The 16824-nt window shown below is 48.4% G+C and overlaps 1 protein-coding gene across 6 annotated transcripts in view; it reads right to left on the bottom strand.

Moving 5' to 3' along the window:
* SCTR (secretin receptor) overlaps positions 1 to 16824 on the bottom strand; it is an 85211-nt gene that overhangs the window by 11248 nt on the left and 57139 nt on the right. For all 6 annotated transcript variants that reach the window (XM_053598055.1, XM_053598060.1, XM_053598056.1 and 3 more), the window contains 4 exons: positions 15193 to 15334; positions 12604 to 12757; positions 3978 to 4038; positions 2261 to 2330 (listed from right to left, as the gene is read on the bottom strand). In XM_053598055.1, coding sequence (XP_053454030.1) covers positions 2261 to 2330; positions 3978 to 4038; positions 12604 to 12757; positions 15193 to 15334 — 427 coding nt within the window. The remainder of the gene's footprint in view (positions 1 to 2260; positions 2331 to 3977; positions 4039 to 12603; positions 12758 to 15192; positions 15335 to 16824) is intronic.

Below are 16824 nucleotides of genomic sequence, written 5' to 3'. Positions count from 1 at the left end.
CAGCAACTTTTCTGTACATTTTCCTCTAAGCTGACTGACTGCATGGTATCAACTCATAAAGACAATTTAATTTAGTTTATTTTACAGTTGTATTTAATAGGCAAAAGAAAACAAGTCTTTTTTTTTTATAGAGACAGTTTCACTTTTTTTTTTTCTTCATTAATATGTTTATTGGGTGTTTATTTTTTTTTTAATTTTTTTATTAAATCATAACTGTGAGACAGTTTCACTTTATCGCCCATGGTATACTGCCGTGGCATCACACAGCTCACAGCAACCTCCAGCTCCTGGGCTTAGGGGATTCTCTTGCCTCAGTCTCCCGAGTAGCTGGGACTACAGGCACCTGCCACAATGCCCAGTTATTTTATTGTTGCAATTTTGGCCTGGGCCGGGTTTGAACCCACCACCCTCGGTATATGGGGCTGGCGCCCTGCTCACTGAGCCACAGGCGCCGGACGAAAACAAGTCTTTATTATTCTGAGAATGACCCTATTTTGGAGTAGGGGAATTCCAGGCTACATGACAGGTTGGTGGGGAGATATTTTGCCTCAAGAGTGCCCACGTGACATCCTTAATCACTACAGGTGGGAGCCACCACGCCCAGCTAGATTCTGCATTTCTGATGTCAGAGCTAATCAGCTTTATAGCAGTGGTTCTTCACAGTTCTCTGATACCAGCCTTGGACACTGGCACTGGTTGTCCCCCATTTGGGGTTCTCCAGGGCTGGGCTGTCCAAATCTCAGAATAGCAGCAGGGCTGGTTTTAACTAAAGGAGGAAGAGCGCCCTGTGGGGATATTAGGCAGCCACAGAAATCAGTTTCTCAGATACTTTCAAGTGACCTCGGAGAGCTTATATCTTTTGCTAGGTGAAAAAAAACCCAACTGAATACTAAACTATATTAAGTGTTTCAAAAAAGAAAAGTTGGGCGGCACCTGTGGCTCAAGAAGTAGGGTGCCGGCCCCATATACTGGGGGTGGGGGTGGGGGTGGGTTCAAGCCTGGCCCTGGCCAAAATTGCAAAAGAAAAAAAAGAAAAGAAAAGTTTGTGTATGCTGAAAGAAACATACAGGAAGGAAACACAACATGTTCATAACATGTATATAGGTGATAGGACAATCAGTGGTTTCATTCCCTTCTTAAAAATGTATTTTGCAATTTTTTGATGTGAATTCAATTATTTGGGGACAAAACAGGTTATCATGGAATGGCTCCCTTCTCCCAACTGGCCCCAGGGGGCCACCCAGCCAGCCACCCTGACTAGGTGACTGCCACCCTGTCTTGTGAGCCCCCCTTTCCCCATAGCCTGTGAAGAAAACTCTCTGTCAACTGGTTCTTCAGCCTTGGGCATCCCTCTGAGCTGGGCGGCCCTTAGGTTTGAGCTGTGGGGCTGATTCCATCTATGAAACGATCCCACATGTGTCCTTCCTGCTCCATCTCGCAGTTCTTACCTTCACCCACAGACTCAACCTTGGTGCAGAGCAGAATCACCTGGGCACTTAAAAATAAGGCCAGGGCCCAGGCCCCTCCCAGAACAACGAGAGCCTGAATATCTGGCTATCTGTATTTTATTTTTTTAGACAGTCTCACTTTGTCGCCCTCGGTAGAGTGTCACGGCGTCACAGCTCACAGCAACCTCCAACTCTTGGGCTTACGATTCTCTTGCCTCAGCCTCGCAAGTAGCTGGGACTACAGGCACCTGCCACAATGCCCGGGTATTTTTTGGTTGCAGTTGTCATTGTTGTTTAGCTAGCCTGGGCTGGGGTCGAACCCGCCAGGCTGGGTGTATGTGGCCAGTGCCAAGCCTGGCTATGTGTATTTTTAAAAAGCTCTGCCCCTCCAGGCCTGCCCCATCACTGCCAAGTCCCTAGACTCAGCTTTCCGCAGCCATGCCTGGCTTCCTCCTATCATCCCTGCTCAGCAACTTGTCCCAGCATCACTAGAGAATGTCCAGGAGAATGATCAAGTCCCACAGGTCTGAACCAGTGAAGGAAGGATTTAGGGCCAGTGGGAGTAAGCCAGGTTAGAACAGGAATGCTGCTCACCACACTTCACCTGCTGCCCCAGAGAAAGAGGGAGTCACAAACCCTTGCCTCCAGCCTGCCCTTCACCCACCCTCACCCAGCCACTCCCCAACCTCTGGAAAGCTGTGGTTTATCCCTCCTGGAACCTGGAGGTGGCACTGTGTGCCTGCCCTCAACCCCTGGGGGCCAATTCTTATCTCTCTTGCTGACCCCCAGCTCAGGGGAGGATGATCACTCACCAGGATGGAGAGGATCACAGGCCCGCGAATGACCCACCAGACAGACGCATTGGCATTGATGTCCCAGCACCTGTGGGAGGGACAGACAGACATGGTTAAGAGTGGGGGCTACGCTGGCTGGCAAAATATATTCCCTGAGGTGGCCCTTGGTATGAAAGACCCATCCTGTGGCTCTGCACAGTGTGTGCCCAGCACCATTAGGACCTGCCCCTCTCCGGCAGCCCAGGAGCGCTGCAGGAGCCAAGGAAGTGGCCACCTGTCTCTGTGCAAGTCTGGGAGATCCCAGATCCCAATGCTAGCTCCTTGTTGGAATTCACAGGGAACATGACAGCAGGTCAGCTGCCAGCAGAGGCCAGAGAGATGATATCAGTGAAGTGGCTGGATGAGACCGCAGAATGGGACATACATGGCAAACTGGGTTCCCAGGCAGCCACAACCCTGTTCCAGCTGATTTTGCCACAAGGTAAAATGGGAAATGTTAATAAGCTTTTTCACCTTTTTTTTTCCCAAAGAGGCCAAGAATTGAGGGTTTTTTTTATTTTAAGTGAATTTGTCCAATTGAAAATTATTTGGGGGCGGTGCCTGTGGCTCAGTCAGCAAGGGCGCTGGCCACATACACCTAGGGTGGCGGGTTTGAGCCCGGCCCAGGTCTGCTAAGCAACAGTGACAACTGCAACCAAAAAAAAGGCCAGGCGTTTTGGTGGGCGCCTATAGTCCCAGCTATTTGGGAGGCTGAGGCAAGAGAATTGCTTGAGCCCAAGAGCTGGAGGTTGCTGTGAGCTGTGATGCCATGGCACTCTACCAGGGTGACAACTTGAGACTCTGCCTCAAAAAAAAAAAAAACAACTTATTTTGGGTGGCGACTGTGGCTCAGTGAGTAGGGCAACGGCCCCATATACCAAGGATGGCGGGTTGGAACCCAGCCCCGGCCAAACTGCAACAAAAAATAGCCAGATGTTATGGTGAGCCCCTATAGTCCCAGCTACTCAGGAGGCTGAGGCAAAAGAATCATCTAAGCCCAAGAACTGGAGGTTGCTGTGAGCTGTGACACCATGGTACTCTACCAAGGGCGACAAAGTGAGACTATCTCTAAAAAAAATCATAAAAATAAATAAATATTATTTTGAAGTAATTACTTGGGGCTGAATTTGGACTATAAGACACTTGTATACCTCACCAGACCTAGCGTACTCATCGGCCTGGTTGTGTCTTTTTGCCCCTAAAAAAACAAATTCCACTGCATCATGCGATCTCAACTTCTTCCAAACTTGTTTCCCACAAGCCTACTTTTAGGTGAGTCCCTGTGTCTTACCTCCACCCTCAAAGCCTGGCTTCTATAGATCCTGGCTTTGCAGGGCTCTTAAACAGTGGGGCTAGGGAGACATCTAAGAGGGAGAGATCCCGGGAGGAAGGAAAAGGTGGGCCAGTTTCTGGAGAGCAATGGCTGACTGGAGTCACGCAGCACTGGTCTGACACCTGACCTACGCGCAGAGCTGACAGGTGGGCAATAAGACAGGGAGGCCTGGGAGAGTGCCGGCATGGCCAAGGCCCAGAGATGGCCCATTTGGAAACTCATCCCTGGGAAGTGATGGGCATTACTCCAGAGAATTCTGTGGCCCTTAATGTGAGAAACAGGCCTTTCCCACATAGTTCCGAAGAAGCATCTATTTGAAAAACTGGGCAAATACACTGTTACCCTCTCCTTCCAATAGCTTACCCAACATCTTCCAGAAAGTGCCTAGTGAGAGCCCACGCAGCAACAAAAATGGCTGGAGAACCTGAGGATTAAAAATAAAGGGAGGGCAAAAGAGAGAGGACTCAATTTTCTTTTCTTTTTTTTTTTTTTTTAGAGACAGAGTCTCACTGTACCGCCCTCGAGTAGAGTGCCGTGGCGTCACATGGCTCACAGCAACCTCTAACTCTTGGGCTTGTGCGATTCTCTTGCCTCAGCCTCCCGAGCAGCTGGGACTACAGGCACCCGCCACAATGCCCGGCTATTTTTTTGTTGCAGTTTGGTCGGGGCCAGGTTTGAACCCACCACCCTCGGCATATGGGGCTGGCGCCCTACTCACTGAGCCACAGGCGCCACCAAGAGAGGACTCAATTTTCAACACACAACAAGGAATAAAACAATCAGTTACCCCTGTCCAGGTACTGAGTGGAGGCCTGAGATTTGGTTTCCATGGAAACCCCTTTGCCATGCTAATAAATGTGTAGCCACATGCTTGAAGGGTGTCAGGAATGCCCTGAGAACTGAGGCAGGATCAGACAGATCCTGAGGGCCACTTAGGATTTATAGTCTCCTGAGAGTGTAGGCAAGACCCTGGAGGGACCTTAACAGTGAAGGAGAGAGGGGACAGGGACCCCTGGGTGAACTCTTGAGGCTGTGGAGGGAGCTGGTAGAGCCTTGTTGAGAACAGGCATCTGCCCAATGAGGGGTGTGTGAGGGGTGAACACAGGTTGTGGGAGAAGCATCAACTTCATATGAATATTGCTTTATAAAAAGTGTGGCCACTTAACTGTCATAGTTAAACAAAAACCATTTTGGATGACAGAAGACAAAGTGCGTAAGAATTTAGAAGATAAAATACATTTCCTGACTTCTGGTTACACATAGCAAACTGAGTTCATCCTTCTATCTCTATTTCCCCCGAAGCCCCTCTGAAATAGCAGTAAGGGAATAGAAATGGTCCAGGCCCACAAGCACAAAGGCTGGGAAGGAAGGGCAGAGTGGACAAGAGATGTCCACACATTCAGGAATACAGAAAGCTGGCAGAGGAGAGGCCACAGAGGTCCCAAAGGGCAGAAAGCTCAAGAGAAGTGCGGCCTGGGGCAGTGCTGGGGGCTGGGACAGCAGGGTGGTTTGCAAGTCTGGAAATGAGACAGACAGCTGCCCCTGGTGGCCGACACTACTCTCATGAAACCAAAGGCTGTGCATCCCTGACAGAGTCTATTCTCTGGAGAAACTCAGCTGGGGAGAACTGGGAGTCCAGCCCAGCAGAGGACAGGAGGGGGTGCTTTGCTGAACACAAGAACGAAGTGATGGCCTCCCCCGTGCTGTCCAGTACAGTGACCACTCGCCACAGGTGGCCACTGAGCACCTGGTAGGTGGCTAGTCCCAACTAAGCGGTGCTGTAAGTGAAGACTTAGTATGAATAAAAGAATATAAAATATGCCATTAACAGTTTTAATATTAATTATATATAGAAATGGTGCTATTTTGTTATGCTGGGTTAAATAGAACATATCATTACAACTAATACCGCATGGTTTTTGTTGTTGTTGCTGTTTTGTTTTTACTGGGGCTACGAGAAAACTGTTAAGTTGTGTATGTGACTGAGATTCTACTTCTCATGGACATGCCCATCTGTAGGCTGAATGGTTAAACCTCCAGTCCTCAGGCACTTAGTTTTCAGACCTCTAGTGGCCAGTTTACTACCCCAGCTCCAGGCCTGTACCTCCCGCCCCTGGCGGAGATTAAAGGATTCTTTTCCAGAGGAAATGAACTGGCTGGGACAAAGGGCCTTATAGATGATAGCAATGCTGGGGACACTGTCAACTGAGCCGTCACTTCCAGCCCTGTCTCTCTCAAGAGAGAAAAGTTTCCTCCCTTCCAAAGCCTTCAGTTGGCTCTGGAGTGATTCATTCTTAAATAGGAACAGACAGCCAAGGTCATGGACGTCTTATTACATAAAAGACAAAACCCAAAACAATCAGAGAAAAAGAGCTTAGAGGAAACAGACCATACAGGGAGCAGAAGGAACTTGAACTAAACAACTCTAAGGAATGTCGTCAGAGAGATAAGACAAATGATTGCATCTACAGGACACAAACAGGATGTTGTTAACAGGGAGCATTCAGAGGACAAGAAAGGGAGCTCGGAAACTGAATATATGATAACCAAAATAAAAAATGCCATAACTGGGTTGGAAGATAAAGACTAGGACTCTCCCAGGAAGCAGAACAGAAAGATACTGGAGTATAAAGCAGGAGAAAAGAAATTAGAAAATTAGAGGTTGATTCCATGACACGTCCACCTGACTAAAAGGAGTTTCAGAAAATAGGATAAAAACAGAGAGAAAGAAATGATTAAATAGATATTAAGTAAGAGCATTTTCAAGAAATGAAGGACCTGGCTTGGCACCCAAAGCTCAATGGTTAGGGCACCGGCCACATGCACCAGGGCTGGTGGGTTTGAACCCAGCTGAACCCGCTAAACAAACAACAACAACAAAAAAAAAACGAGTGTTGTGGCAGGTGCTTGTAGTCCCAGCTAGAAGGGAGGCTGTGAGGCTGAGGCAAGAAAATAGCTTGAGCCCCAGAGTTTGAGGTTGCTGTGAGCTGTGATGCCACAGCACTCCACCCAGCGTGACATAGTGAGACTGTCCCCCCACCCAAAAAAAAGGGTGATGCCTGTAGTTCAAGCAGCTAAGGCACCAGCCACACATACCAGAGCTGGCGGGTTCGAATCCAGCCCGGGCCTGCCAAACAACAATGACAACTACAACCAAAAAATAGCCAGGAGTTGTGGCAGGCACCTGTTAGTCCCCACTACTTGGGAGGCTGAGGCAAGAGAAGCCCAGGAGTTTGAGGTTGCTGTGAGCTGTGACGCCACATCACTCTACCCAGGGTGATAGCTTGGGGTTCTGTCTCAAAAAAAAAGAAAAAGAAAGAAAGGAAGAAATGAAGGACCTGCATTTCCAGACGAAAGGACCACCATGTGCCAGCAAAATGATAAAAAAAGACCTGCATCAGGGCACATCCATGGGACATTTCAAAACATGGAGAGAAGCTCTTCCAGATTATGTAGAGAGAAGTGAGTGAAGAGGTTCAGGGAGCAAAATGGCACAACACTTCCCCTAACACAGATGCCAAAGCACAAGACCATCAGAGTTCTGGGGGAAATGATTTTTCAACCTGTTCTGTGCCCAGTAAAAACAACAAATTAGGTGTGAAAATTGAATAAAGAGACTTTCAGATATGTAATACAAAAAACATTCTTTCCAGATACATTTTTTGGACAGATACTGGAGGATGTATTCTTTATTATTATTTTTTTTGTAGAGACAGAGTTTCACTTTATCGCCCTCGGTAGAGTGCCATGGCATCACACAGGTCACAGCAACCTCCAACTCCTGGGCTTAGGCAATTCCCTTGCTTTAGCCTCCCGAGTAGCTGGGACTACAGGCACCCGCCACAAGACCCGGCTATTTTTTGTTGTTGTTGCAGTTTGGCTGGGGCTGGATTTGAACTCACCACCCTCAGTATATGGGGCCGGCGCCCTGGAGGATGTATTCTAACACCACTAGAGAGTAAACCAAAGAGAAAGAGACAAGAAAGAAAGGAAACAGGATTTTCAAAAGAAAGTAAAGGGAACTGGGCGGCACCTGTGGCTCAGAGGAGTAGGGCACCGGCCCCACATACCGGAGGTGGTGGGTTCACACCAGCCCCAGCCAAAAGCTGCAAAAAAAAAGAAAGAAAGTAAAGGGAATTCTCATCATGAAGGTTAAGGGAGCTGAGTAAGTCTAGAGAACAACCATCTGGCTCGGTGCCTGTGGCTCAAGCGGCTAAGGTGCCAGCCACATACACCTGAGCTAGCGGGTTCGAATCCAGCCTGGGCCCACCAAACAACGATGATGGCTGCAACCAAAAAAATAGCCGGGCATTGTGGTGGGTGCCTGTAGTCCCAGCTACTTGGGAGGTGGAGGCAGGAGAATCGCTTGAGCCCAGAAGTTAGAAGTTGCTATGAGTTGTGATGCCATGGCACTCTACCCAGGATGACAGCTTGAGGCTTTGTCTCAAAAAAAAAAAAAAGAGAACAACTATCCCAAATCAAACAAGAGGGTAGAAAGCTCTAGTGAGAACAAAGGCAGATATAATGGGTTGAATAGTGTCCCCCCAAAATTCATGTCTATCCAGCACCTCAGCATGTGACGTTATTTGGAAATAGGGCCTTTGCAGATATGATTGTTAAGATGAAGCCCCTCTGGATCAGGGTGGGCTCTTACTCCAATACAACTGGCATCCTTATACCAGAACAGAAGGCCGGAACAGACTGGGTGAGGAGATGGAGGAAGAAGTCCACCCAGTAAGGATGTAGGCAGACATGGGAGTGATGTGGCTACAAGCCAAGAAACGCCAACCATTGCCAGAAACTGGGAGACTGATCTGGGGCAGATTCTCCTCCCAGGCCTCCAGAAGGAACCCTACTAACCCCTTGATTTCAGACTTCTGGCCTTCAGAACTGCGAGAGAATATCTTTCTGTTGTTTTAGGCCAAATGCGCGCCACTTTGTTAAGGCAATCTTACGAAATGTATACAGCAGGAAACAAACAAATAGGAACTGATAATGTCCTGGTGCATTTGAGGACCTGGAAGACAGCCTGGGAGGGTTTTCCAGAGAAAACCACTGGGAGAGTGAATGACATATGTGCCCAAAAAATGTGTAGGCATTTTAAGAAAGGAAAGAACTGTATTAAAATTGTAATTCTCAATATGTACAGATAACAAAAGATGATGTCAAGTCACATTGAGCACCTCTTGGAATAGCAGAAGTCAAACATGACTTGAGTATTACAAATTAATACAGTCTTTTTCTTTCTTAAAATGTGTATATATTTTTTGGCACCCTCTGCATAATACAATAAGCAAGTGAAAATGACTCCAGGAAAATGAATAGTTAGATTGGAAGTAAAATCATGGTACACCAGGCTCGGCACCTGTGGCTCAGCAGCTAGGGCACTAGCCACATGCACTGGAGCTGGTGGGCTCAAACCCAGCCCAGGCCTGCCAAACAACAATGACAACTACAACCAAAAAAAATAGCCAGGTGTTGTGGCAGGCACCTGTAGTCCCAGCTACTTGGGAGGCTGAGGCAAGAGAATTGCTTAAGCCCAAGAGTTTGAGGTTGCTGTGAGCTGTGACACCAAGGCACTCTACTGAGGGCAACATAGTGAGACTCTTTCTCAAAAAAAAAAAAAAAATCATCATACACCACTTAGCTCAGCAGTAAACAATATTTACATAGATATAATAATATATACATTAAATATGATTTAATCAAAAATTGTAAGAAACTGTAATGGAAGAACAGAAATGGTGGATGAAGAGTTTTATATATTTGTTTTCCATCATAAAGAGTCAATAGGCTCAGCACCCATAACTCAGTGGTTAGGGTGCCAATCATATGCTCTGGGGCTGGTGGATTCAAAGCTGGTCCAGTCCTGCTAAAAACAATAAAAAAAATAGCCGGGCATAGCCGGGCGTTGTGGCGGGCGCCTGTAGTCCCAGCTACTTGGGAGGCTGAGGCAAGAGAATCGCTTAGGCCCAGGAGTTGGAGGTTGCTGTGAGCTGTGTGAGGCCATGGCACTCTACCGAAGGCCATAAAGTGAGACTCTGTCTCTACAAAAAAAAAAAAATAGCCGGGCATTGTGGCAGGCGCCTGTACTCAGAAGGCTGAGTCAAGAGAACTGCTTGAGCCCAAGAGTTTGAGGTTGCTGTGAGCTATGACATCACAGCACTCTACCAAGGGTGACATAGTGAGATTCTGTCTCAAAAAAAAAAAAAAAAGTCAACAACTTGTCTGGGTGCAGTGGCTCTGGGAGGGCGAGATGGGTAGACTGCCTGAGCTCACAGGTTTGAGACCAGCCTGAGCACAAGAGTGAGACCCTGTTTCTTTTTTTTTTGGTTTTTTGGCCGGGGCTGTGTTTGAACCCGCCACCTCCAGCATATGGGACCGGCGCCCTACTCCTTGAGCCACAGGCACCGCCCGAGACCCTGTTTCTAAAAATAGTTGGGCGTTGTGGCAGGTACCTATAGTCCCAGCTACTTGGGAGGCTGAGACAAGAAGATCACTTGAGCCCAAGACTTTGAGGTTGCTGTGAGCTTTGACACCAGCGCACTCTACAGAGGGCAACAAACTGAGACTGCCTAAAAAAAAAAAAAATTTTTTTTTTTTGTAATTTCTGTATTTTTGTAATCTCTGAACACAAGAATTGCTCAAAGATGGTGGGGAAACTGTCCACATTCATACAGAGAAATCATGAGATTTAAATCTCAGTGAGCTGAGCTCAAACTGGGTACTTTTCTGGCAGAGTCAGATGCATAAGGCAAGTCCCTGGACCTCAGGTGCTCTAGGACTGCTGGCCTCTGGGGACATCTGCACAAACCTATAAACTTCTACTGGCTGAGGGTCATGTGCTAATCAGGCTGCCATCGTTCAGAAGCAGGAGGTCTCATTAAGCTCTGCCAGCTCAGGCAGCTTCCCTGATGGGGAGACGGGGCTCTTGCACGTTAAGGATTTAGACAAGCAGAAAAGGCAGAGCAGGGAATCCTGGCAGGGACACCTCTTAATTAAAGGCGCCAGGAAGAAACTAATGGCTGGCACATAATACTGTCCCTGTAAGCCTGTGAGTTACTCACAGGAATCTGGCTACCTAAAACCTAATGGGTAACTTACATATGTTATATCAAATGAAGAACTGATGGATGAATAGATGATGGAGGAATGTGTGGATGAGTAGGTAAGTGGATGTAGCATAAAAGATAAAGGGCTTTGCAAACAGGCCTTGGTTTGAGTCCTGGGTCTGTCCTTGTCAAGGGTATGAGTTGAATATGCTCTGTCGCGTCTCTGCACTGAGTCTCTGAGAGGCCCCTGGAGGCTGTTGTGATGATTATGTGGTAGATAAAAAGTGTGGAACCCAAGGCCCAGTGCGTAGTAAGTGCTCAAGAAAGAGGAGTTTTTATCATCTTCAATGATCAAAAAGGAAAGGAAAGGATAAATTGGGAGCCTGCAGTTGGCTCTCTTGCTGTCATTTCCTCTCTTTCATAGGACCTGAATCCTGAATTTTCCTTGAAAAGCCATGTGGTTTGAGTAGTTTTAAGACAATCAGTATATTTTATACTCTCAGGTCCCTATGACTGCTTCAAGGCTGTGGATGAGATTTAAGCAGTCCAATCAGAGTGAAGGTCATAATATTTGCTCAGAATACTGGGACACGGTCTCTTCCTTTCTTTATTGGAGTTCAGTAGCAAGGAAGCCTGCAGCCTGGAAGCTGCTAGCAATTACACTGGGAGCAGGAGCCTAGCAATAAAGCTGATGTTACCAAAGGCAAAGCAGACACAGAAAGAAACAATGCTAAGCTGTTGGATTCAGTGTCAACTGAAGTTGACCATCCCTGGACTTTTCAGTTACCTGTTCCAGTTAATTTCTTTTATGTTGAAAGCCTATCTTAGCCCAATTTTCTGATACCAGCAGTCAAAAATATCCTGATACAGAAAGGGAGCAAGATGGGCCGGGTGTGGTGGCTCACGCCTGTAATCCTAGCACTCTGGGAGGCTGAGGCAGGTGGATTGCCTAAGGTCATGGGTTCGAGACCAGCCCAAGCAAGAGCGAGACCTCTGTCTCTAAAGAAAGAAAGAAAAAAGAAATAGCTGGGTGTTGTGATGGGTGCCGGTAGTCCCAGCTACTCAGGAGGCTGAGGCAAGAGAATTGCTTGAGCCCAAGAGTTTGAGGTTGCTGTGAGCTAATGAGGCCCTGGCATTCTACCAACGGTGACAAAGTGAGACTGCCTCAAAAAAAAAAGGAAGCAAGAAAGAGGACATATGAACAGAATGTCTCAGGAAGATGGGGCAGCAGTGTTGGGTGGAAGCAAATTGCAAAAGGCTTTAGATGCCAGAAATTGGGCCTAATTTTAGTTATTTCCCTAAATAAACTGAGATCAAAGGGTTGAACATCAAGCAACTTGCCTGATATTACTCAAATTAGTTAAGTGTGGTGCTGGGACTACAGGCTATCCTAAAGGTTCTTAAAGTCTCCACATATAGGGCAGCACCTGTGGCTCAGTGAGTAGGGCGCCGGCCCCATATACCGAGGTGGCGGGTTCAAACCCAGCCCCGGCCAAGTTGCAACAAAAAAATAGCCGGGCGTTATGACGGGTACCTGTGGTCCCAGCTACTCAGGAGGCTGAGGCAAGAGAATCACCTAAGCCCAGGAGTTGGAGGTTGCTGTGAGCCCCCTACCGAGGCCAATAAGGTGAAACTCTGTCTCAAAAAAAGAAAAAGTGCCCACACATAAGGAGAATGGGAAACTGTAGCTGTACCTTTATTTACAAAATAATTATAAAATATTCTCTATGCTGGTCACCTGCTTCTGAATATTTTATAATGAGTATCTTGTAAATAAAGGTACATTTAGCCATAATTTCCTATTTTGCCTATGTATGGTGACTTTTAAGGGGTGACCTTTGGGACACCCTGTATTATAGAAGTCAAATCTTTCTGACTTTCAGCTCGGTGCCCCTTCCCACGAACCACCCAGGTTCTGTACCCATGAAGAAACCTACCCCACCCGAGGGCGATGAATCCCTGCAGCCACTTCCTTTCTGAGAAGAAGGAGACGACGAGGAGTGTGTGAAGGTAGAGGCCTTCCACCAGCAGCCAGGCGTAGTTGGCCATGATGCAGTACTGGAAGAAGACCATGAGCAGCTTGCAGCCCACCTGGACAGAGAGAGGCAGGTCAGCCCAGCCCCAGAGAAAGCGACAGGATGTTGTGGGGGCAGGAGCGGGGCACAGAGCGGGCCTCTGGGGATCAAGGCCATCTCCTGCAGCCTTCCACCATCAGAAGACCAGGCCCACAGGATTCTCTAGAGAGTAGAAGTCCATAGGCCCAGTGGTTTCAGCCAAGATAGTCAATGAGCCATTGCAGGAGAACTAGGTTCAAATTCTGAACCTAGCTACCAGGTTAGATGAGGACCTCTGTTAGATATTGCCCAAACCCCTCACTTTTCTAAGGCCTAGGCAGGGAAGGGATTTCTGAGCAAAGGGTTAACAAAACCTTCCCAAGCTCAGTTTCCTTGGGCAGAGATAATGAAGGAATGAGTCAATGATGTTAGGAGGCAACATTAATTATGGTAAGAATGGCCTCTGACTGGTACATTGCACCTAGACTGGAGGCCTCCCCACGTCTGACAGGGATGCTGGTGTTGGGTTTCTCTGATGCAGTGACCCTTTTAACAAGCATGTCCCATGCAGGTGTCCCTAGAAGCTATGCCTGTGAGCCTGTGAGGCATGAGGTTTCTGCACCAGCATGGCCCCCAAACCTGTCCTATGGTGGTTCTACCTTCCTTGCACTGAGCTGTCCCCAGGGAGAGGACAGCTCCTGGGATGGCCCTAGGGCTGCTGCATGGACTGCTGTAAGGACAGGCCTGAGGAGGAGCATCCGTTCTGCCCCACAGGCCAGTTGTGCCTCTTGCCTATGGCCTTCCCAGACGCTCTGCTTCCCAGCAAGGCCCATGGTCAGCTTGTGAGTCTGATATTTAGTAAAACCCAAGAAAGTTCCCTGCTGGGCATTGCTGGACTTGCCCACTGCTGTTCAGTAATGAGGCAGGACTAGAATTCAAGATTCCTGACTCCCAGGAAGGTGTTCTTGCTTCAGCCTGGTGAACTCCTTGAGAGACATGGATCGTACTTGAGGGACTTCTCAGTCTGCATCAGAAAATACACACACACACATACACACGAACTATAAACAACACAAACCGGTGTGAGGTGGGAATGGTGGGAAGTTACAGGCAGGTTGGCTGAACCAAGCTCAATTTTCTTTTGTTTTTTTTTTTTGAGACAGAGCCTCAAGCTCACAGTAACTTCCAAGTCCTGGGCTCAAGCGATTCTCCTGCCTCTGCCTCCCAAGTAGCTGGGATTACAGGTGCCCGCCACAATGCCCGGCTATTTTTTAGGTTGCAGCCATCATTGTTGTTTGGCGGGCCCGGGCTGGATTCGAACCCGCGAGCTCACGTGTATGTAGCTGGCGCCTTAGCCGCTTGAGCCACAGGTGCCCAGCCCCAAGCTCAATTTTCTTTTTTGTGTGTGTGTGTGTGGTTTTTGGCCGGGGCTGGGTTTGAACCCGCCACCTCCGGCATATAGGACCGGCGCCCTACTCCTTGAGCCACAGGCGCCGCCCCTCCCAAGCTCAATTTTCAACCTCTTTCTCCCTTGCTTGCCTCTACTGTGGAGACTGTGAGAGTAAAAACTCAATCTTCCAGCCGGTCAGTGTAGTCACATGACACAATCCTAGCCAATGAGGTGTAGGTAGGAGTGTCTGGGGAGGGCATCCTTTCAAAAAAAGAAAGGCAAACCACCCAAAAGGAAAAAAAATCGTTGACTCTTGACTCTTCCTTCTTGCTTGGAACATGGACAATGAAACTGGGGTTGCACCCATGTGGTGTAAAGCATGAGATCACAGGCTACACTAAGGATGGAAGAGTGGAAAGAGGAAGAAAGATGCATCCTTCATGGCATCACAGAGCCACTGTACCTCCTCTGGAGTGTTCATCTATGGACTGCTTTTGTGGGAAGCAATCCCCTCTGTTTAAGCCACTAATGTACAATTGTCTGTTATCTGCAGCAAAGGATTCTCAGCTGACCCATGGGATATTTATGCTGAATTAAGGGTCACCTGAGCATTTGGAAAGAGAAAGGGGGTTAGATTTAACAAAGCACAATTGTTTTCCTGGAAACACATGTATACAGACACACAGGCACATGCTCACCCTTTGCTTTTTACGGCCAACCCCAACCCTCTCTAGACCACCTGTCTACAATTGGGCAGGAGCGGGGAAAAGAAGAGCCCCCCTAATTCTGCACCAGCATGGCTCCCGAACCTGTGCTATGGTGGTTCTACCTTCCTCACACTGAGCTGTCCTCAACCTATCAGTCAGGGGGCCATTCTTACCCCAGTGGCTAATTCACTCCTGGAGACCGGGAGTTGAGCAGCAGCTCCCACAAGCTTGCCTATAAACTGCCCTCATACACAACCCAGATTGCGCGTGTGCAGCCAGGGACTCTCCTGGCCCAGTCCTAGACATGGCCACTTTACCCTGGCCATTAAGTGCAGCCGCAGCAGGGATTGGAGGGAAGGATAATTGGGCTACAACCCTCTCCAAAGCTGGGGCATCGCAGTAGGTGTCATCATCAGAAGAGTAGAGCACGGCGTCCTTGATGAAGTTGGACAGGGCGCGCAGGATGAAGGACACAAACAGGTGCATGTGGATGTAGTTGCGGGTACAGTGGAGCTTCCTGGAGGGAGAGAACGGGGGGCCACGGGGGCCAGAGCAGGACAGGCTGGGACTCACCAGACCCGCTTGCTCTTAGGGCACTGGGGAAACCATCAGCTCTTTCTAGGTAACGCCTGTCCCTGAGCAAAGCCTGAATGAGGACCTGGCCCCAGGGCGCCCACTCAACTCTGCCACATGTTGCAGTTAAAAAAATAAATAGGGGCGATGCCTGTGGCTCAGCGGGTGGAGCACCAGCCCCATATACGGGGTCGGTGGGTTCAAACCCTACCCCGGCCAAACTGCAACAACAAAAAGAAATAGCTGGGCCTTGTGGCAGGCGCCTGTAGTCCCAGTTACTCAGGAGGCTGAGGCAAGAGAATCACCTAAGCCCAGGAGTTGGAGGTTGCTGTGAGCTGTGACGCTACGGCACTCTACCGAGGGCGATAAAGTGAGACTCTATCTCTACAAAAATATATAAATAAATAAATAAATAACAGCTGGAGTTGTATGAGCAACATTATCTTCTGCCCTGACTTATCACCATCTCCAGCTCACAGAATTATTTGGGGGTGATGGATGAGGCTGGTAATCCGAATGAGAAGGGGTGAGTGGCACAGAAAGAACACGGGCTGTGGGAAGAAAGCAGACCCCAGCTCTGCCACTCAGTAGGTATATGACTTTGAGCAAGCCTTTTCACCTCCCAGAGCCTAGGTCTCCTCCACCTGCAGGGCCCAGAAATCTGTTACTCCTCCCTTTTTTCTGGTAGAAATAAGCTTTCTTATCCATAACCCATTCCACCTCTGGGTGGGAATGGCTCTACCCCCTCACCCTGGTGACAGACCTGACCAGTCTGAGTGCCCCATCACTGGCAGGGTTATTGGCTCAGAGTTGAGCATGTGGCCTAAGTCAGGCCTGTGAGAACTCCCAGGACTTTTACTGGAATGAACAGAGAAGAGATGTTCTCTCTGCCTCTGATGTCTCTGAGCCAGCAGAAGGTCCCCTGCAGCTTGGGGGCCTGTCTCCACCACCCCTGCGGAAAGCCTGTCAGAGGATGAGGCCCACGCCGAGCCGAGAAATGGAGAGACCTACTTCTGCTGATGCCTCCGAGCACCTAGGTCTACCCGTGCCTAAAATAGATGTCCCTGAACTTGTCATTTTCATAGGTCAGGTCTATTTTATTTTATTTATTTATTTATTTTAGAGACAGAGTCTCACTTTGTCGTCCTTGGTAGAGTACCGTGATGTCACAGCTCACAGCAACCTCCAGCTCTTGGGCTTAGGCGATTCTCTTGCCTCAGCCTCCCGAGTAGCTGGGACTACAGGCGCCTGCCACAATGCCTGGCTATTTTTTGTTGTTGTTGTTGCAGTTTGGCTGGGGCTGGGTTTGAACCTGCCACCCTCGGCATATGGGGCCAGTGCCCTACTCACTGAGCCACAGGCACCGCCCCTATTTATTTTATTTTTTCATTTTAGAGATAGAGTCTCATTTGGTTGCCCTGGGTGGAGTGTTGT

Source organism: Nycticebus coucang, chromosome 7 (genome assembly GCF_027406575.1).
Source record: "Nycticebus coucang isolate mNycCou1 chromosome 7, mNycCou1.pri, whole genome shotgun sequence".
Taxonomy (NCBI): domain Eukaryota; kingdom Metazoa; phylum Chordata; class Mammalia; order Primates; family Lorisidae; genus Nycticebus; species Nycticebus coucang.
Note: the sequence above shows the minus strand (reverse complement) of the source record. Positions and strands in the feature narration are given on the sequence as shown.